Raw genomic sequence first — 23,553 nt, forward strand, 5'->3', positions numbered from 1 at the left:
TAGTGAAGTCAATTTGGGGAACAATTACTGCAGCAAAAACTTACAGTTTTAACTCAGAAAGTTCTAAGAGTTCAACAGTTGCTTGCAGAAATCTAGTTTGGGAAGCAGCAAAGAGTTATTTCAGTGTATTAAGCCTGTAGTTTTAAATCTCAAGATATTTACTGTAAGCATTGCAGAAATTAAAAGAAACAAGCTTCTCTGTAGAGGCTTCTGCAAACTCTTGCGCAATTTAGAAAAGATTACATTATTTTGATCATAAAATTGACAGTCTGGAAAATAGATTATGACATTCAAACCACATGCTAAACAAAGACCACCACAGAAGTTCAAAGGCGGAAACATTGTTGGATTCTTAACCAACTGATTACTTAAAAGCTGGGAAGAAAATGCCTTTATATTTCAGTGAATTCACACAGATTGTCTCAGCCAAAACCCAGGAAAAATACTCAGTAAAGGAAGTGCCATTACATGTGCTGAGAATCCTGGAAAATTCTCCTGGCAACAGGAATCATTAATTGATTTACCAGAAATCAGCTTTAGATACATTAAATAAACAACCTGTTAGAAAATCCACTGAAGCTAATGAGGTTCTTTCCCCTGATGCTTTTGAGTTTCAAATTGATTGAGAGAAGGAATGAATATTTTGGGAGGGGCAAAGATGAAGAATGCTTTCGTATATCTGTGCTCAGAATTTACCATTACCTCAAAACTGCTCTTTTCAGTGCTGCAAGGGACTGAATACCCCAACTTAATTTTTTACTGGAATCAAAATGGATAGAGTTAATTTCCTTTTTTTAGAAGTCCAACTAGTTTCAGGGAGGATACTTGATAAAGAGGCCCGGAACTTTCAGATCTAGCCAGACAGAGATTTCTCCACTGTGGAGGAAGACAACAAATGCAAAAGGCAGTATAGTCAGGTCTATGATGTTGTACCACTTGTGTGGGCATGCCTAGAGGATGGTTTCTTGGTTCCCATGAACCTGTATCCCTTTTTGACCCCAACCAGGTGGCCTAGAGTAAACCCATGGGTACTTTTGATGAATAGTGTCAGATTTGGTTCAGTTTTTTGTTGAAGCTTGGTTTGCTGTATTTGAACCTGATTTATGAAATACAATACTACCGAGTACAAGAAGGCCACAAACTGACTGCCCTGCTTCTACCTGTGAGAGCTTCCAAGCACTGTCACCTTCTTACCTACTTTCCAGCAGGAGACCTGGTGGTAGTCATCACTGCACAACTGGCCAGACTGGAGTGTTTTAAGTGAGCCAAACGAAACGTTAAGGATAATGATCTTTATTATGATTTTCATTCCTTTTCTGGTACATGACTTTCTGAATGCTGACACTGCTTTTCAGAGAATGTGTTTATTTGGGCCATCTTCTCAGCTGACCTCAGTTAACAGAGCTCCTTGAAGTTGATGATGCTAAGTTAAAAGATATCAGCTGATAATCCTGGTTTAGGATTTTTTTAGATGCTGCATAATACTTTAACCTAATATTTTATTAGAGACTACATAGGCTCAATCTGTTCCAAAAAGATGTTTCTGGACTGTGTTTTACAGTTTTTATATATCCCTCTGTTTTGGTTTTTTTTTCCTAGGCTGTTGAAAAAGGAAGAACATTTTATTTTTATCCCTCGTTCCCGTGAAGAGCTTCCAGAAAACTTTCCAAAGGAAATTCCTGGGATCTGTTACTTCCTCGAGGTCAGAAGTGGTCAGAAGCCACCAAAACCCTCCATCACATCTGCCAGAGTGAGAAAGGTTTCTTATAACATTGGCACCATGTTCCTCCGGGAGACTAGCCTATGAGGCCTGCTGCAGATCAAAGACTTGTCAAAAAAGCACAAGCCCAGAACTGGGTCATGACAGGGGAGTTGGAGGTTCTTTCTATTTTGCTGCTTTGTTCTGAACAAGCAGTAAAAGCTCCGTGTAATGTCAGGCAATAATCATTTTTAAAGATGGGTGACTGGTGTCAGTAAACAAAGTGGAGATAGGGAAAAAAAAAATTAAACAATGTACTTCCACTTCCAGAGGAATTTCTTTCATAAACTTCAGTCTGGCCCCTCTATGGCAAACAAAAAAAAAAAAATCCCAACTCTCAAATTAGAGGTTGGTATTGTTTTGTGCAGAAAGGATGATGGTTCTCTGTAGATTTGCACCAGCTAAGCAGAATTGAGAGTCAGTTCTGATTATGCATTCCTACATTTAATGTGTTCTTCAGTAAGGTAATGATGTTTTTTAACTTTATGAAAAAAACATTTCATACATATACTGTAGACCTGTTGTAACCTTCCTGGCAGGAGGAATTATAATTCAATACAAATATTGTAGGAATTTTACCTATTTTTATACATATTTCACTTTCTGGATAATTACATTCCACATACTGTAAGCTGAGTGAGCTTAGATAGCTTTTCAGAAGAAGCTACTGTATATTTCATACATTCTACCTATCAGACCTTATTGTTATACAAGTGGGAAAAAGTCATTTTTTGACTTTTTTGGCAACAAAAATATTGATATTTTACAGTAAGAAACACTTTGGTAAATCTCTTTACCTGATGTTTATGCTAAAGCTTTAGATGAGCATTGACTTGCTTATATAAAATAATGTTCAGTATTTGTCCTACAGTGCTGTATGTCCAGTCCTTCCAGGACAATGCAGACAAAGTTTAGAATGTATTGGCAAACAGAGAAGTTCTGTTCAGTGGGGCTTGCTTCCCACAAAATTATCATCCAAAGTGATTTTTGGTAGAAGTCCTGGGCGTTTTTAAAAAATTTGATCTTGTCAAAATGTATTCTGAGGAACTCCAGCAGGTGCTGGAAGCTCTCTGGAGAGTGGTTTTCCACATATTTTTAATAGGACTTGTGCTCCTACTCCAGTTCTATTATTGAAAATCCTATCTGCTATTAATGATTATTCATCTGGAAATTTCCTCTATTGCTGGATTGGTTGAAAGGTCCCCTGCTTTATCTAATGTAGATGAAAAAAACACTGAAAAGGGAAAGACAATACTTTCCCAGGTTTAATGCAAATGGAAGCTCAAGATCTGGATGAGCACATGTCATTTTTTTTTTTTTAAAAAAAAAGGCTAATTCTTAGCTGTTGAAAATTATTATATCTTCATTGTCTTCGATGAATCCAATTGAAACAAGATGGTTATCTGTCCCCTAATAAGCACATTTTGGGGCATTGTTTATTTCTCAGGTTTTCCTTTTCAAAAATAATGGCAGTCAGTTTACCTCTGCAGGTGTACCTCTGTTAGGGTGGTACTGAAGCAGGCTGATGTTCTGCTGTTGCAGATTGTTAGTTAACACTTGTGCAGTGATTCCAGAGTGGCTTAGCTGTGTGTGGGCCTGATCAAGGCTCACTGAAATCAAAGATAAGACTCTCAACAGTGCTAGAAAGCATGAGAAGCTCTGTATTTCTGTAATCCAGACCAGAAATTAGAGTTTACTTATGGGTTTAGTAGTCATAAATTGAGGTGGCTTTTTGAAAATAAGTAAATAACTTTCACCGCATGGAAGGAATGACAGTGCTGTATTTCTTCCCTTTGATCAGTAGCTCATGTTAGAGTGGGAACAAGTCAGCATGGCAGCACTAGGCCGTGCTGAACATGTTTCAGGCTTCCTTTCCATGAAGCCTTTCTGGGTGAGAAAGGACTATCTTGAACCTATACAGAATTTAGAGGACATCTGAACTTACTATGCAGGGGTGTTTTTCTTCTTGCTTGAAGAGGATAGATGCATGGGAATTAGCCCAGAAACTTACTTAAATGGAAATTCCCTCACTTTCTAGAGGAACACTGATGTTATTCTTCCATTGATATTAGAGCATCCTTGGGATTGGAGGAGTTAATCTTTTATCTACCCTGATAAACAGCATCTGCAGCTCTATGGCCTATCTGAAAAATGACTTAAAAAACTTGAAGTTAAGAATTTCCATCCAGACTACAGATCTGAGATTTTTTTGCATAGGACAACAAGGTTTAGCCTATAGCCATTAGTTTGCACATATACAGGATGTAGCATGCTTTTTTTTTCCCTGGGAACACCAGCGAGACATGCAAGGATCATAGAAGAACAAAGTTCATGTTTCACCACTGAAGAGGAACACCACGTCCTAGCTAACAAAGCTTGGTTTTGATGTCATTACCTAGTTTCCTAGAGTGAAAATTTTTCAGATAACTATCAATAGGTTAAGAATTCATTCTGACTTCACTGGCACATCCTCATTGTTCAGTAGATGCTGATGTCAGAGTACAAATCTCTCTAGCCAAACTCTTTTCTCACCACCCATAGTCCTGTGTAAAGAGAACAATTGTAGAGGTTCAGACCAAGAGCTTGTAACTCAATAACTTCTCTCTCACCGTTGTTGATAGGGAATGTCTAAATTAATTCTGTGGCTGATCTTCGTAGATCTCTGGTAGTATTTTCATGAGAAATGATGGATAAATGATAATTCTACTAGCAAATTGGAGAAGCAATCTAAAAAAATTTGTATTACCATCCTCATCTTCTCAGAGACTGTTTATTCTATAAGGAAATTTATAATTGTAGAGATCAGTGCAAAACCTGAAAAATAGTGTCGGCATCACCATGGAGACAATGACAATGTTTGCAAATAAATCATCTAGCTCCCCAAATTAGAATAGATTTACTGGATAAGAATGTATAGTCTTTGCTTTTTATAAGCTTACGTAAAGGTAACACATCCAGAACTTCAGCACTGATGCAAAGTATTGTGTTATTGGTTTCTGTGTTATGACAAGGGAAGTTAATAAAAAAAGTGTAGGGACATTTTTCTGTCTCAGTGTGAGGAAAATGTAAAATGAAATCTCAGCACTCTTTAACTTAGTAGTTGCATCTGTGGCCTTCAGTATTAGGTTGCAAGTCTGTTATGTTGGACACCTTTGTGACGTGAAATGAAAATTATTATCAAGGTTGATGCTCTGAAGTCAATTAGATGGTAGCCAGACTCAACATTTCCTTAACTCTTTTAGTAATAGGGAAAATGGTCTTATTTGCCTGGCATTGTCTTCATAAATGAAAAGGTTCTCAAGAGTTTTTATACCTTGGGATGATAAGGTGACAAAGTGGATACAGAAATCACATACTATAGATGGAATTTTCTTCTAATATTTTCCTTCTTATAAAACAGATGAACTTTTGTTCCTCTGATTAAGAATTTACATGCCTGTGTTTCTTCACATAGCTGCAAGTAGCAACATCTGCTGTCTTTGAGTTTCTGTACAAAACAAATCCGTCCTCTCTGAAGATAGAGGGAGGAGATCTACTGTATATTGCCTGTACAAGGCAGAGGAAGGATGATGGGAAGACCATACCTGGAGTCATTGGTTTCTCTGATGCTTACTTGTTCCATGCAGCTTCCCTCTACTCCATTGTCAGAGGGACCAGAGACCATGGACTGACCACAGAGGTGGACCCAGTGGCCAACTACTTGTACAAAAGTCATGAAGCCTAAGTAAACAAAGGCAACAGTCATTCCCCCCAGAGTGCTTTTTACAACTCTTGTGTCAGATTTTTCTATCTGTTTGAAGGTCCCCATCACACAGACTCCTCTGTGATGCAGTGCATAGAGATCAGGAACTCAGAGAAGGAAGGAAATGGTGATGGAAGTGGTAGAATGGTGGACAAATTTTGTTCTGCATCACTCTGATAATATCTTCCATTCAAAGACAAAAGCCTTTGCATGGGAGAATTGCTTCTAACCCAGGGCTCTCAAAGTGTGGGTTTTTGCAAGGTCCCACAGGATATTTCTTTTCCAATTCCAAAGAGCCAATAGCCATTAACTGGTTGTGGTTTTGGCTTCACTGCGCATTCCCACATCCAGTTTCAGATCTGAGTCTGTTTGGAAAGACGTTTTGGAGCCTGGAAACATGCCTGTACAAACAGAAAACCAAAGCTTTTGAAACCTTGGAAATCTTGTATGGGAATTGCCTATTCCGAGAACTAAATCCTTGTAGTTGAGCCATTAGCAGGTCCTACTTCAGTTCATGTGTGTTCATATGCCATTTCACAATGCTATCTCCTCCTGTGCCTACGGTGTTCCCTACCAAGCCCAACAGCAGTATCATGTATATAACCACTTTTTATATGTTTTCTATTAACATCCCTTTTTCATTTTTTTCTGTATAAAGCAAGCAGTGCAGAACCATAACATGTTGCATGCATTTAGAAGTATCAACACTGCACCGAGGCTTAAACTCTGCTAACTAATTTCACATTGTGCATTTCTTCCTATGAATAGATCCTTCTCCCAGATGATTTAAAAATTAATGGGGGAAAAAAAAAACCCCAAAACCCAAAAACAACCAAACACCCCAAACTGCTGTGTTGAATTGCAAATGAGTATGAAACCTGCATCAGTTGTCGGGGCAAGTTTAACTGCTGGACAGCTTTCAGATTCTTCGGCTGCCGTAAGCTGTCACACTTGCATGCTTTATGCAAACTGTCCTGCCAAGAAGTCTGCAATCCTACAGCAAGCAGCATAGCAAATTTATGTAATTTTTTGGGGTTTCCTCTTTCAGTCTCTGGCCACTACCTCACCTCTGCTGAGTTCTTAGAGCTCACTGAGGAGAGCTAATTCCCTGTCCTAGTGCAGTCTCAGAGCTTCTGCCTTCATTTTTGGGTTCTGGTGATCTTTTCCAAAATTATGTATGTGTAATATCAGAAACAGCAACATGCTTAAATTAGCAACAAAACAAGAAGCATAAAAAGGCTTGTCAAACTCAGAAATGGTTCGTTCCCTTCCTTCAAGGTATTACACTATTCGTAGCACTTTACTGGCATTGGGGGTGCCAGTGACAGTAGAGGCTGTGGATGAACTGAAGATGCTGAGTGTGCAGGAGACACAACAGACAGGAGTTGATCAGTTCCTGCTACTGTTCATAATTCCATCACCTTGCATTTATTTCCTGCTCTTGGTCAGGCTTCTGCTTTTCAAATGACCTTCACTTTTCTTCCCATAGCATCCTGTATGTGACACAGATAGTGAATAATTCCAATAATACTGTTCATATGAGCACCTGTTGTTGACATGGCTTTTACAAGAGTAACTGGGATTAAAAAAAGGGCTGATCTTACTCTTCTTTGCAGTAAAGACAAAACTGCTACAGTGACATGGCAGGCACTCACATCCTTAGAAAAGAAGGAGACTGCAGTGCAAGTTCTAATTGGTGGATTTGGGTAGAGAAGTCAGTACATTAATAGTCCATGGCATGTTTTTAACTTTCCCAAGCATTAAATTTATCAGTGCAGCTAGGAGTTACTCCTTAACAATGTTATTAATTTGCAATGCATGAGCAGCCATACAACAAAAATCTGTAAACTGTTTAACCTCATATACATGATTGATCTTTTATGTCTTGGCTATTAATCATGCATGAAAGCAAGCAAAAGAGTGAAACTGGGGAGCATAACAGTTCAGTCACAGGCAATAGATCATTCACCTCTGCAGATGCTTACTTGTTCCTCTGGTTTAGAAAGGTTGACCTCCAGTTATCTGTGGTCCAGGTTAGTATCACTGTGTCACTATAGCAACAAAATGGCCTCTGAAAAACAGCATGAGGCATCTCAGTCTCCGTCCCTGTGGGCTGCGGTTCACATTAGAGAGGCCAATACATTGAGTGATGCAAAGTGGCACCTTTGCTGGCAGCCTTAACAAAAGGGTAAGTGGAGGCAGATGTTAAACCAGCTGTTTGCTCCTGGGATTTAATTTCTAAAGGCAGAGTGAGGCTGAACATATTTTATTTTGGGCAAAAAAAAGAAGACGCAGGATTTCAGAAAACTAAGTGTCTTCCCTGCTTTGTGGCTTTTCCCTGCCTTATGGCTAACAGGGAGACAACAGAGTGAAAGGGCGTCAAGAGGGACACTGCCTCTGCTGCAGCAGTGCTCACTTCTGCCTTCAGCTCTCTGGCGCACTTTGGCTTTAGCATTCCAAGAATCAAGTTTCCTCTGAAGACTGGGGGGCAAGTAAGTGCTTCAGGCACTTGTCCCCTCTGCTGTAGACACAGCATGAGGCTGCCTAAATTCCCGAGTGTTTTCCTCAGTGACCTTTTCTCAGTGACCACAGATGGCAAACTTAGACTAGACATCTACTTTTAAGATGACCAAGATAAGTGAGATTGATCCCACTGAATTAAGCTCTTCCCAGCCCAAGTGTTGTGTCTCAAATCTTGTAGTCTTGCTACTTTTCAGAGTTTTGCATTGGCCAAAATAAATTGGATCCAACTAAGTTGCACAGGGATAGACAAGCACATTTCACAATAAATAAAGGTTTGGTACAGTAGCCATGGTGACTGTCAAGAATGGGCACTACTGTAGTTCTGGAAATCTCTTCCTTCTGATGTCTGAACCCTTTACATATGGTAACAGCACTGCCAATCACAACTCCTGGATGCCGTTAGGACTGTGATTTAGAACAGATTTTGAGCTTTGAGGTCCTAGAACAATTATGCAAAACCTTTGTGCCACCTTCACCTGAACTATATGCCAGAATGCCTACATAAGCCTTTGTTAGTTATCCTGTAGTAAAGATGGTAAGAAAATACATAAATTCTAAACAGCAGAAAGATAGTTGCCAGTTTATCAGTAATGTACATTTTTAATGTTTTGGTGAATTTGTAGGCCCAAAATTAACTTTCCGTTAGCAGAAGGTCTCACATTGAACTATTTGTTTTCTAGATAATTATTCCCTAGCAGTACTCCCTAAAGACTACTCTTGAAGCAATAAGTAAAGCCATGCTAGTGTGTTCTGCGTAGAATCTTGTACACCACCTGTCATCTTAAGAAACTGCCTTTTAGCAGAACATTAAATGGCAAAATAACACCCTGTCATCTATTGTTTGTCCTTCCATCCTCTTCCCCATAGGAGAAGAGTATGCAGTGAAACAATTTGATTTTGTCAGGTGTTGTCTTTTTGTCAGTTTTATAAAAATGCATGTTGCTGCTTACTTAAATATGGAAGAGCAAAACCAGAACTAGAGACCAGAATTAGAAAAGAGTTTTAGTTGTAAACAGAGTATTTAAAAGACTGCCCACTGAGTAAGACTAGTCTCCCATCCTAGAACAACAGTACCAGTAACATATGTAAGATATACCCAGGAATTATAAATATGAGCAATAAAACAGGCAGGTATATATAATGCATAATTTCTGCTTTATACACAACAGTGAATAGGTGCTAAAATGGATTAATACCCAGAGGTGAGGAATACTGTTTAATCCATTTCAGCATTTCTTTATTACCAGTATACCTCTAAGGTATTATATTTTCTTTCCCTAATGAAACTGGAACATACAGTTAAATCAGTATCAGAGTTTATGAACTTATTGCAGAAGAACATGGCTAGGAAAAAATAACTATCAAGGAGAGTTTTTTTTATAAAGTGAGCCATTGCTTGAGGGAACAGATCATATGGAAAAGAGAAAAGAGGTGCAGACAGGTATATTTATTTTAAAAGTTTCTATGACATTTCAGATTGTTGAAATCATTCTGAAACTATGCTTAAGCTCTACAGGTTCAGGGTATTTGGTTATTTACATTTACTAAGAAGGAAGATGTAAAATTTTCAAACTTCACAATCCCATTTTCTCTGCTTAAACACAACCTCTTTCTGAACATTGAACCTGACTTTGCTGAATGATTCTGAGGTTCTGAATGACTAAATAAGTTTTGGAAATGCAGGTTATAAATCCATATGATTTATGTTCCTTTGAAATTATGTTCATAATCATGTATGAAAGCAAATTCTAAATATCCAACCGGCAGTAAAGGTGCATTTTCCTAGAGCTAATGTCTGCTGGATGATGAAATATGGACTTGTTTCTTATCTGTGCAGTTTTTTACACCTTTTTTTGAGGTGGTGCTTCCAGATGTGTTTCTGTTAGTGCATCAATGTCCTATCTTCACTGGAGATGAGGCTTGTTACCCGCCTTTACAATATTCTGAGGAATCCTAAGGAATAAAACACTGCCCAGCCAACTCCAGACAATTTAGCTCATCTACTGAGGTAGTGTCAAGCTGAGTCTAAGATTTACTTTCTCATTACACCTTTATGTGTTTGCCAGTGTTTAAGCGTGTAAACATTCCTCTCCAGAAACTTCTCACAGGTCCTGCAAGTGTAGAGGTAAGAGGCTAACAGAGAGAAAGCATCTGAAGAAAGTGAAGTATGTGTGTGAGAAAGAGCTGCTGCACATAGACGTGCTGCTGATTCTCAGCTTTCATGTATTTGGAAGCTGGGTGACCCAGAGAGTATTCTGGGTATGATGCAAAATGCAAAAAAGTGCTGTACATAATGTCATAAACTCTCAAGGCATTAGGGTGAATTTTAAAGTCCACAGTCCTTAGAGTTTTAGTGGAATTGCATGAGAAGTGCACTGTTTTCAGAGGAGGAAAAGTTGCTTTGTATTTTTAATGAGAGTTGAATCTCTAGTTGCAGAGAAAAATTGTGGGGGAAAAAGAAAGTCTAGTAATTCTAAATGCAAAATGCAAAGACGAATGTCCCATTTTTTTGTATCATTTGACTTTTCTGGAGGTAGGACTCAGAATCCCTCTATGGGTTTTGATACTGAATGCAAAATTAGATGTGAAACAGTACAAATGAGGTACTTTGCCAACTGGTAGAAATTTGGAGGTGACAGTAAGAATGTCTTTCGAAAAGTGTGTAGCAATATGGTACTTAAATGTTAGCACTTTAAAAAAACAGATGCTCTTCTGCTTTGTAAATAAATATTGTTTCGGGATTCCTAAACTGAAAGAAAACTTGGAAAGCTGCTGTACCATAGCAAAAAGATACAAAGTCTATGACATAATCTACAGTTCACACCATTCCTTCAGAAACAGTCCTATATGTGGATTTTTGAAAAGTACATTCAACCAACAGTACTTTATAGTTAATTTCAAAGAGAGCAGTGTTTCACCAACCACCTTCTGCAGACATGCCAAGCAGATCGTGTTAGGTAAGGCCTAGACGTTAACTTAGCTGGTTTAGCATGTATTTGGGGAGACTTTTTGCTTCCCAAAGCAAAGCTTTAAATGCACTTCCTAATGTGTGTCAGCATTGTGCCTTTTACTGAAGTCTAAACAAAGCCCAATCCAGATAAAGTTCCCACCCCAATACACGCCATTTATACTGCCTTGCTAGAAAATTAGTACTTCACTAAGTTGCAGTGATTAATGTTTTTGATGCTGGAATATTGCTTAGTATTCTTATGTCTCACCCTGCCCAGGTTGTGCTGGGTCCCATTATGTCTGGAGCACCAAGGTTTTGGGGAATTGCTGTAAGATTGAGTGAAATGAAGCTAACCTACATTTAGGTATTTAAAAATTGTCTGGTCTGAGCTAGTCAGGTCGGCTCCCTCTACTGTCAGTGCAGACATTCTGGCATCTCAAGGAATGATCATTCCTGCAGAAAGTGTTAAGGATGAGGTAAACCACTGCCTTAGATGTGCTCTTCTCTCTCTCCCCAGTGACTACAGTGTGGAGGTCTAGTTCTGATAAGCTGCAATACTGTAGGTGAGTTGGATTCCACTGCTGGTAAGAATGAGAGGATATAATAGGATAGAACAGCATACATACACAGAAAGTCACCAGGGGCAAGGGTCAGGCTCCAACCACAGATTCAAAGGGTTATGGTGGTAAAATCATTAATATTTGAGTGGTCTGGCTAGGAAGTTTATCCTGATTAAAGGAACATTCCTTTCAACTAAAAGCTAACAATCTGTGATTGTTTCCAACTCCTCACTTCTGTCTAAGGTAATACTGGTGTGCCACTCTTTTAGGCTCCACCAAGAGCCATCTCTCCATATTGTCCTGTTATTTACTGCTTGATTCCTTCTCAGAATAGTGGCAGTTAGCAAGGTACTTAAGGAGTCCGTTGGTTCCCAGGAATGCATATCTGGTTTTCTTAACATTGAAATGATTGTCCTGAAACAATATCGTCTCTGCAGTCACTTGGGAAAGAACCGGGGGAACAGAGGGGAAGATGCTGGCTGAATGCTCTCTCACTACGATAAGCTACTAAAGCTTCTGTCTGACCTGTCCTAAATTGCGCTTGTGTTGTTATGCACTTGGAGTACCCAGTTTCTCTGACAGGATCTCGGGTCAGGCTCTGAACCGCGAGGCGAGCGGGAAGGACCGGGGCTGCCACTCTGCTATACTGCTCCCATACGTCTCTCTTCTGTTTGAAATTGCTACTCTGATCCTTAGGCATCTGTGGCAATTTTCACTGCAGTCGTGGTTAGGGAGGCTGTGGGAAAGTACTTCTTGGGAAGAAGCAATAGTATGCAGTCCTCCACTCTATGAACTGTCACTCTCTCCAGAGAAAAGGAATTAGAAATAGTATTGTCCTCAAGAGCTAAGAAAACTTGCAGATTTTCCATGTACAGTAAACAGTTTCTGTAATTACCAAGAAAACAAAACAGAGAGGCAGAATTGTGCAGCAGGGGCATCCCGTCTCACACACACTGCTGTGATAATGAAATCCAAACCCTGTGGTATTGCAGGCACATTATTCTCACTTGCTTTAAAGGTCAGCTAAGAAGCTAATTTCTCAAATGGGCTCATAGCTCTGAGACAATGTAACTAGTCATTTCTTCCAACAAATTGCAGTTGTCAGAGAAACTGGATTAGTAGCTCATGGACCTAAAAATAGATAATATACACTTGCCAGAAAAGGATGAATGCAATAACAGAGGTGAAGGTATATCAAAATATCATAACATCTGGAGAAAAAAAAAAAAAAAAACAACAAAAAAATGCTCAACTCAAAGCAAGTTACCAATGAAATCACATTAAAAATAATCTGAGTCACCAACTGGAAGAATGGCAGGGTTTAGCCTTGCTTCTGGTTTATTCACCTTCCAGATCCAGCTCGTTGTTGCTGCTTTAGCAGCTGAATCAGTTTGTCCACAGTCCTTTCAAAGTCACGTACATCAGGTTAGGCAGTGAAAGTCATTATGTTAAAGCCATTATTTGAATACTGAAAAAAAAGAGACTTTAGCTTAACATTTTTATCTTCTTTGTGTGTGTGTGTGAGATAATTTATTGCTAAACTTATTCATCTGAAAAATAAAAACTAAACTCCCAAAGCCCAAATCTAATAACAGAGCTACAGTGAAAGCAACTTTCCAAACCTCAGCATATCTTTACTAAAAAGTGGATAATTATTTTTCATTGCATCAAACATTTGCATTTTAAAGAATTCTTTTTTATGCTGTGATTTTGCAAATTTGTATTGCTACTTGCCTGGACTTAAAAAAAACAAACCAAAAAAACCCACTTCTTTATTTTTCATTCTTTCAGTTACTTAGTTTCTGTAGCAGAGCAATTCAGCTGTACTGTGTATGACCCTGAAAGAGCAGCAGTCCACTGCAGACAGGGAGCCTCAGCCTGTCTGGTCAAGGTGAAAAGTTCTGGAAGGTTAGGTCTCACATGAAGACAGGGCTGGCAGTAGTTGCATGCAGTTTGTACTGACTTAAGTAATTCCTTTTACTTCTGTATTCGGAAGCAGACCTACGTATAGCTCAGGAATAACCTTCACCACTTCCTTTGGAAATTCTTTCTGTAGCATTTGTCTTTTCTGCACACCTTTTATACAATCTTTGCATTGCAGATCTGAGGCACTGACAGGTGTAGGGTAAAAATAATAACTTATATCAGCAAATCAAATCACTGTGAAAAATATTTGTATTTATAGTCATTGTCTTTCAGATATCCTATAAGCTGAAGTCCTTTTGCAAATTCTGTTTTTGCAGAAGCCTTTGGTCATCATTTGATTTTAGGTTTTAATTAGTATCAATACCATTTATCTGGCATTCACTGTATACTGTTATTATTGCAGGGTTAATGTTCAGTTGTGAAATAGAAATGTCAGGATAATCAGCATCAGGAGTTATATGCATACATCTTCAGCAAGAGGCACAGTCATCATCATCCTTTTAGTTGTTAAAACTCACTTACATTAGAGTCCAGAGATTAATAACACAGGATTTTTTCAGCTGAATATTGTAAGAGAACTAATACTTTTTTTTCTGAACATGGTGGTCTCCACTACTAGGACTGACTTTACATTCCTTCTTGATTTGATTTTAACCTTTCCCAGTTTACTAAAATTCTGCAGTTGCCCTTTGCAGGATTCCATAGTGTTTTGAAAAGGCTGTGTATAGTCTGCTTGTGCAATCCACTCACGCAACACAAATGTTAAGCTGTTTGAGATGACTATCCTGGAGAGTCCAACCAATGTTTCACAGCCGCAAATAATCCCTTTATTCCTTTTACCACTTTGCTCTGCCCCTATGGCCAACTTTAGAGGAGGAACTGAATGCTAAAAAATCTTCTGGAGGTATATATTTGTGGGATAAATGCATGATTAGGAGAAACTTTTGAAAAACAAACTAGTGTTATTGGCATGAACTTCACAGCTTGAGCCCATCAGGTCATAGTTCAGTCTCTTCCCAAAGCCTTTGAGAACAAATTGAACTTTGCATGCAATATCTCTCCTGGAAGAACTAATAACAATTTTCCAGTTGTCTGTCACTGTGATCCTGACTCTCCCATCTAATGGAAAACCCATGAAATTTGTGAAACCATGAATGGAAAATCTCATCCTTCTGATACTTGTTTAAACCTTTCTTCCAGGAGCCTGCTGCAGCCCTGAAATTGGTGATTTAGCTGGCAATTTTTTAAAGCCTATCTTTATTTCCTCTGCAGGTAACTCTAGAGGATGATTAATCTTTGATGCCTTAGAGTTGTATCTTTCAACTTTTCCCTTTAATTTCAGTGTTGCCAAAGTAAAATCTGAGGGCTAATTCCTGTCTAAGATGGTCACAAACAGCTCCAATAACAGGGCCAGACATATGTGAAGGTAAGTTGTAGGTGTGAGTAAAAATCTTGGATTGTTGTAGGAAGATGGGTGTTCACCGGAGTTCACGATGACACAGTTTTGGGAGTGGGAATTTTTAGTAGGAGTTATGAGCCACATATTGGTTGTCTGTTTCTTAATGAGCGCAGAACAAAGGGAAGGAGCTGTTCAGTGCAGTGCAGTTTTAATTTCAGCTTTATGAATGCTGAGAATTGCTGCTTTTCTTGTTTCAAATTTCTCTATTTTGCAAGCTGGGTAAAAATATCTGGTACTCCTAAAATGTTAAGAATGACCACATCAAAGTCTGCACTCTTGTCAAAATGAACCAATCTCCCCAGGTGCAAATGCTTTTTGTGTAATTCTGTAATACTGTTTTAGTGTGTCCTATAAAGCTTCTCTGAAGAGTCTTGTACAAGCATTCTGCACTAACAAGATTACAACCTTGCACTGCCAACGACGGATGCTTACCATTAAAATAATACTAGATGCCATTAAATAATACTAGAGCTCTGTAAGTGTTTAAAGCACTGTGATGTTTGTGAACTGAAACAGTTTGTATAAAATTTCTTACAGATACAAGGATAATCTAATTAATGACAATATTTCCATTTTAGTAATATGCAGAGGAGGTAAGGTGGTGTCCCTGGACGCTTCTATCAACATAATGGTTAAGAGATTAATTTTAGTACTATGTAAATCTGAACATTATTTTAAAACATCCGCATGCAGACTACTGGGAAGGGATGTGGCAGGTTAGTTTTACTGTGAACTAGCATGGACAGAAAAGCTCAGCAAAGTATATAAGCCAAGGTCTTCCCACATTGAAACCAAGGGATTATTTGCGAAATCGAGTCTGGTAACTTGTCCTAGCTCTTCAGCAAAGGAATCCACCTGCCAGTAGAAGCAGAGTCCATACAAACTATCTCATGCTGCATTTCAGGTTTTTTTATTGGGATTCTTGTGGCAGTCTTAGTGGTCTGGAAGTTACAGTAAGTACCTCTGGTTGAAAATTACTATTTCAGTTATGATTGCTTCCCCAAACCAACTGAATTTATTACTAACCAAAGACTTATCTACTTGAAAACAAACCAGTAAAGTTTGGTTCTGTCATTTATGTCTTTGACTGCAAGCAGTTGAAGTGCATAATATATGTACTAACCAGGCCTGTGTTGTGTCATTGAGCAAGTTATTCAAGGCCACAGCACCAGTATAACACAGCAGAATTCAGTATTAATCCCTCTACGGGAAAATGAGTCTATGTAATCAATTGATGTGCCATATGTGTAGGCCATGGGAAAATTGTGTGCAGTGAACTACATACGGTCTTAAAAGCTTTAACATTTGTACTGCTCTTCCGGTAACAGAATGTGTATCTTGATAGCTGTGACCCTATGAGCTTCTGAAAAAAAGTCTAAAGTTTATTCTTCTTGTTTCAAAATCACTGTTCTGTGAGTTACTGTTTACACAGGCCTCTGTACAGTAAGGAGTCTTACTCCATGTGTTGCTGGGAAATGGACAAGTAGATGCTGGCTGTAAATCTTGTAGAGAGATCAGTTAATGCCTTTTCTGAATCTCATCCTGATAAGCCACTTCTTTTTTCTAGCAAATACAAACAGTGCCAATAGCCTGGGCCTTCTTTAGAAGAAACAATTTGTTAAATGGCCTTGTTCTGTTCAGCTTCTTCATTTTCTCTTTCTGCCTCCTTTTGAGTAGGCGTTGGTGATAAGATTCTTGCAAAGTGTAACTGAGGGCAAAGAGTTTGCTTTTTTTACCCTTTTTCCAAAGCCACTGAAGGCCTCAAACAAGAAGAAGAAACTTTACAAAACGCATGCAGGCATGTTGTTAGCAGATAGCAGAAGGATAAAACAGCCTTCTAAGAGTACTCCAAATTGTCTTCTAATGGCATGCCTACACTGCATTGTGACTTGCCATCTTGCTTTCATAGTGTGACCTGCTATAATGGTGTTTGTTACAATGAGGTCCTTTTAGTTTGTCCTGAAAGATTTTACTTGTTTGTCACCATATTAGAAAAATAAGGTACACTCTATAAGAAAAGCAATATACAATATACTATATACATCTTCTATTTCAATGCCTCTAGTTTTAGGCTAGTATTCATATAAATGTTTATAATCAAAATAGGTTTTATTGTTCTTCACCAGGACCAGGCAAAGAAGCTTTGCCTTGTCTGAATACTAACAGTTGTCTAAATACTAACAGTAACATTTCTATTCAAACTCTTTCCTCATGCTTCTAGTTAACTTGTGGTGGGCTCCATCCTACTCTAATTCCACATTAATGCATTTGAAAGGGAAGAGTAATGAGCTATTTCAGTGCGTGACCTTTGCACAGTACCTGATTCATAGAGATAAATAGATCCAAAATCTCATTTGTAAGTTATTAGTGATCAGCAAAACAACAAAACGCCTTTGAAGTTCAGCTGAGTAAGTTCTGAAGATCTTGCACTACTTACTCAGTTTCACAAAGTTTCTTGAGTCATTGTAACAGATATTTGATGAAGGCTTTGCCATAGACACTGGCATCAGTCTTCATAAAATATTGTTCTAATTTCTGCTTCCCATTTTGTCTGGAAGTCTACTGTAATGGAGAAATTATCTAGATTTAAAAAAAAATAATTATACAGGTTTCCTTCAAGACAGTTCTCACTTTACTTAACCTAGTCCTCTTGTAGGTAGCTCACATGAATTAATTTTTGTCATATTAGTAACACAATATCCAGGAAAAAAAACTTTCTCCAGAGAAACTCCACTGAAAAACATTTTATTCCTGATTGTGTACAGGATACCTCTATTTCAGAGCTATATCCCTGAAGAGGTTATCAAAGAAGACAGAATACTAAGACAAATCCAGAAATCTGACAGACAGGAAATGTGTGTATTTGTTTAAAAAAAGTGTTGCAGTAGGGAAGTTATTAAGATCTTATTTTTTCATTAAACTTTGCTGATGCACATAACAGTTGCTCACAAAATACTTATTTCGTCCCTCACATTTTTTCATTTGAAGCCGATGTAGCTTCAAAGTAAAAAATAGTTCCCTGGTTACTTTGTCTAAATTACTTAGTACAAGCAGTCCAGCTGCCAAGTCCATCCAGACTGACTTTCATTGTCGCAAATGTAGCTAATTCACTGGAGGTCATTGACAGAGCTTGGTTTTCTAAGCACTGCAATAACATGTTATGAAATGTACCGGTTCAGTTACACTGCCGGGTGCTCAATATACCAACCAGACTATTATTCTCCCAGCGTTCAAAAATGCAAAAAATGAATTTAAGTCCATGTCTTTGCAGTCAAGTTCTCGCAATGTAGAGACTGCACCTGGTAGTATGTTGCGGACTTGCTTTCCCATGCAAGAGAGTAGCTGATTTATCTCTTCAGTGATACCTTTTTTTGTCTGTTTGTCTGGAATTTTTTGACATGTCTTCAACCACGTCAATAGCTTCAATTGGGCTGCCTGATGTCTGGAAATCATGGATAAAAGGCCACACTAAGCATGTGCAGAACAATTCTGTATCTCAGGTGAGAAGAGTTTAGTATGGATACGTTGGGTTTACTGCTAGGGGCAGACCAACTTTGCAAGTGCACTGGACTCATCTCATGCTGTAGAGTTGATGTATATAGGCACAACGCATGTTGACATATTGCTTGGCTAGCGCAGACACATGGTCATGCATTTCAGTCTAGCAAATCCTGAGGCAAAACATGGAAGTTGCAGCATTTGGAATTTCAGATGTTGGCAGGTGTAAATGATTTGTACCACTTACTCTCTCGTGTCATGTAAAGTATCTGGAACAGTAAGAAAAGAAGAAAAGAAAAAAGAAAAAAAAAAAGGAAGAGAAATGAGGGGGATTGTGAGGTAGAGCTCATATATCAAACTTCATGTTCTCTTAAATCTCCTTCTTTGCCATCGTCACATGTGGAACTAACATCATTCAAATACAGTGGTCAGCGCTGATCATCCATCTCATAGGAGTTGTATCTGAGTTTCCATAGGTAAATTTTGTACTGAGTAGCTATAATACTGCCATGGGGCCGGAGGTGACTGTCCTTTTTAATAACCATTGTTTAAAGTTTTGCTGCTGAAATGGTCGATACCCAAATACACTGCTGGGACTTGGCAAGTAGGGTTCACTTTCCAGCAAGGTTTTGTGGTAAGAACTTGTTGTGAATTGGGACTGATCTGGGGCAGTCCTAAGTTGTCACAAGTAAAGCAGGTTGTTGCAGCACAGTTAAAACCTTGGTCAGTAGTGCCGTGCCAGAAACCCTGTGTTCTAAACCATTGCAGGCTTCCTACCTCCTGATAATCCCTGCAAAGCAAAACCATGTGACTCATATTATACCAAATAGGAGTCCTTGTTTGGGTTAAAAGTCTGCAAAGAGCATTGAAACCATATCCTACACTCCTTGCTGTACAAAAAACATCAGTGGTCTGATTCTGCAAAATGTTACGTTCGCTGGGTAATGCTCAGTCTGTAAACAGAACCATAATCTGGCACGTTAGTGTGTAATACATTCTATGTAGGAGCAAGACAGCACGTTCCCCTGACCTATTTGGGTTTAAAGCTGAGTTACATGGGCCATTTAGGCTGCAGTCCAGCATGTGCTCAGGAGAACAGGTAACTTAAAGGATGCAGGAGCCTCGTGCAAAGTGTGCTTTGGCCAGGCTGCCTGCAAAGTTGTGAGCAAGGGTGGCGGTACTGCAGCCATACCTCATCGGGTAGTTGTAGATGGGAGTCTCATACCCAGTATCTAATGCAGCGTTTCAGATATCTAAGGACTTATTTTTTCCATACATTCTACACATGTTCCTACATATTTTATGAATCAGGTCTGTGATCAATGTCTTGAACAATTTGTTTGCTGTGGTTTCATGGGGTTATGATCTCTTTGGTTTGCAATGTAAATAATATTGTACATCTGCTATTTTATGATACAAATGCCATGTGAATTGCTTATTTTTAAAATGTTATAGCTCTGTTATGGTTTATTTACAATGCCATCTTACAGTATTGGTTTAATATACAATGTATCTGTATGGCATGAATTAAATTGCTTATATTTTACTATGTCACATATTTTATTTTTGTTTTCTAAAATGACTACATTTCATCCTATGCAGTTTCATAAATGTTTCTTCAGTGGCTCATTATGTCTGGAAATATTGCTTCCTCTCCAGTAGTGCAGGCATAAGAACCAGTATTCCTGATCAAAATCATCAGATATATCATCTAGCAATTTCACATTAGAAATATGTGTACAAATATGTAAGCATTTATAGTTAATCAGAACATCTACTATATCTTTCCTGCTATTCATGTAATGATAAATTTTAATCATTTTGTATACTTTTTATTTCTAATTATTTGTGAGCCATACACAGTGTAAATAACATGTTTCAGTATGCAAGATTTCTAGGTATTCAAGGTTACAAAGAAGTTGAATTTGTATTGAATTGAAAAGAAATTGACGGTAGATTGGAATGACATAAAATAAAGTAGTGATGACTATGTTCTATTTATACTGTTCATTTCCAAATTGTCTGTTGAAGAAAAAAACCCATTTCATTTGCCCTTTAATGTCCAAGCAGTTATTTACAGTATATTTGCATCAATAAATCATGCAAAAGTCTATTAAAAGTCATGATGAATCATTGACATTTTCCCTTTTCCTGTTGACAGCTTACCTATGGAAAGCAGAATTAAAATATACTAAAACCCATTTCAATGGAAACAGTCCAAAAAGTCAATGAATATATTTGTGGAAAATAACTTCTTTTCACTCCTAGCTCTCAAACCTCACCTTATGACACAAATCTAAATGTACTGCTAAACAATAAACTAGTAACATATGTTAATAACAAAACACTACATGTTTAAATACACATTGTGTATATCCCTTGATATGCAAGCTTTGGTTTTCGCACACGGTGCCATGTAAATACCTTCCTAATGCCTTTGTTCAAGAGTGAACTTTTGGAGCTGCTTAAGAAATTTAACAGATTGTTGGAAAGAAAACATCTGTTTTGGGTGATACCATAACGGCTAATTTAATCCAGTGATTATTCAGTTCTTGGTTCTGTAGAACAACATAGCAGAACCAGTTTTCAGTCCTGAAGAACAGAGTTAGAAGACGGGTGACATTACAATGCAATACGGACACTAGCTTACTGCTAACAACGCGAGCACAAAGGAAGCTGGCACGCTGTAACATTGTCAGCCTTACAAATGCTGCTCGTGTTGCCCATTTTTCCATTCCTTCTTCATCTCCTCTATATCCCCAACTGAGAACATGACTCATTCTGCTCTGCTATTTTTTACAGAAGACCATTAACTAGAATTGGTTGCAATATTTTTCTGTGGAATGTGTTACTGGGAGAAAATGGAATTTCAATTAATTTAAAATGTTGGCAGGGGAGTGTGATTCTGGCATTTCTGTACAGAATGCTTGCTTTTATGTGGCTAAAGCTAAAGCTAAGGGAGGTCTAACCTATCCTAAAATTTCAGGGATTTTTTGCCCTTGCCATGACTGGCTTTAAGCCTGGTCAACATTTTCCAAGGGACAGACACTGATAATTTGCCGGTCCCTGTCTTCAAAATTATTTCAGAAAATTATTCTAGAATGTTGAGCTGGAGATTTGAATAACTCTGGTATGTGGGAGTCAGTTCTGATCCACAATAATATTCCCACAGATTTGGGAATACTGTGTGTCAACAGGAAATTTTAATAAAGACAATTCTAAGAGTCTTTTAGCTGGGAGAGTTACTCTTCTGTTAATGTAACGCTTCATTTTGATACCTTGCTTTGTCCAGTAAAGCTCACTTTTGTGACTGTATGAATATAATGGATGCCTTCATCTTAATGCCCATATGCAGTCCAGATAATTCCAGCACAGAATGATACAACAGGAATGAAAAAAGGTACAGACAACAAGAACAACAGTTATGAAAGCTGTTGCATATCTTCAAGAAATTAAATAGGCAAGATTTGCTCAGGTTTGAAAAGACATAGCTATGATAAAGATCTCTGAATACTACGGTGAAAGGGGATAGAAAGTTATTATTCTATGTTTCTTACAATGGCAGAATTAGAGGGCATTTAATGAGGTTACAGACAACAGATTAATAGCAAGTAATGCAAGAGAAAGTACTTTTTTTCATACAGTGTGTAATCAAATTGTGGCTCTCAGTGCCAACAGAACGTTTCAGAGACTAAAATAGAAGCAATTAGAAAAGCTGATGGAGGGTAGATTCATCAGCTGATTTTAAACATGTTGAACTGCATGCTATTGTTCTCTCAGTAAGCCACTAATCCTTTGTTGCAGAAGCCTACAAGTATACCAGCTAGAGGCCTTGGAATACTTTCTTATGCTCTCCCTTGATCCATCATTTCTGATAGATATTGTTGCAGACAAGTTGTTGGGTAGATGCACCTTTCAAGAAAAAATCTGGGTTTATATTCTTATATGGGAGGCACTGGAAGAAGAGAGTCAAGGATGATCTGCAGCCTGAGGGAAGAATGGGAGGAAGAGAATCTGAAAGTCATACCAGCAGGAGATAGTGTAATGCACCGGAAACATTGTTAATACACAGACTGGACATCAGAGTTGGTTTGAGGGAAAAGAGCTGGGCTGTCTTCTGTGAGCAAGCATGCAAGGTAAGGGTTTTGGACTCAAAAGGATATTGGCTGGAGCAGGAAAGGCCATCTGGTGAGTCTTCATTGGGGGCCAAATCAAAAAGGTAGATTTCTGCTGAAATGGCTCAGCACAAACAAGTTTCATATGATCTTTCACAGAACCTTCCCTATTCCTAGGAAAAAAAAGAGCATGTGGACCAAGGAAGTGACCCAACGATGGGCCCAAATTAGTGTTACAAGGAAGACTTGGTGGTCTTTCATCATTTTGATGGGGAAAACACTCCATCATGTGTTGATTCTACCTGAGTACCAGAAGCACAGGCACTGCAGCATTGTCTGAAATGTTCAGTAACAGCTTTAAGCAAAAATGATTGCTTATTTCCTTACATGTAATATCCCACCTTGATTTCAGTACAGAGGCAGAGAAAATTAGATAAGAATACTGAATAAAGGAGTTATTTCTGCACAGACAAATTATTTTCTCCACTCTGTATATATGAGCATATCACATACTTTATTTCTGTTTTACTACCCTCCTAAGATGTATGCATGTGTGAGATACACAGGATAAGGAACTGAATTTGAGGACCACTTTGATTCAATATTTTCATTAAAGACCTTAGTACCGAGGAGAAGAAATTGTATCTGTTGATGGCACAAAACTAGGAGTTGTTATCAACACAGCAAGAGCCAAATGAAATAAAGGAAGTATGGAGTGGCCTTCAGACCACATAAAAAAGTAGTAAGATGAAACGATAAGTAATGTGTGCCAGGATTAATTGCAGGTATTCCTGTAATAACTGGAAGCTTGTAATTTAGAAATGACAGAAGAAAAAGAGAAGAGTACTGACTGAGAACTGCATGATTATAGCCACTAAAGGCATATGAAAAAAGTATCAAATGTAACCATAAGAAAGGTGTTTCTGATAGATTCAGGGATTTATCAGTGTCATTGCATAAGGTACTCATGGGATCTCTGGAATACTCTGTGTAGTTCTGAATATTTACATTCAGGAAATTA

General features: G+C 38.2%; 1 protein-coding gene across 1 annotated transcript in view; it reads left to right on the top strand.

The window, feature by feature from the left end:
- The window catches only part of GUCY1A2 (guanylate cyclase 1 soluble subunit alpha 2), a 177,281-nt gene extending 156,863 nt beyond the window's left edge, over window positions 1-20,418 (top strand). Inside the window, exon 8 of the mRNA XM_055801911.1 lies at window positions 1,600-20,418. Within this exon, the coding sequence (XP_055657886.1) occupies window positions 1,600-1,807 (208 nt within the window). The 3' untranslated portion in view covers window positions 1,808-20,418. The remainder of the gene's footprint in view (window positions 1-1,599) is intronic.
- The last annotated feature ends 3,135 nt before the right edge of the window (window positions 20,419-23,553 follow it).

The sequence above is a fragment of the Falco peregrinus genome, chromosome 4 (assembly GCF_023634155.1).
Source record: "Falco peregrinus isolate bFalPer1 chromosome 4, bFalPer1.pri, whole genome shotgun sequence".
In the NCBI taxonomy this organism is placed as follows: domain Eukaryota; kingdom Metazoa; phylum Chordata; class Aves; order Falconiformes; family Falconidae; genus Falco; species Falco peregrinus.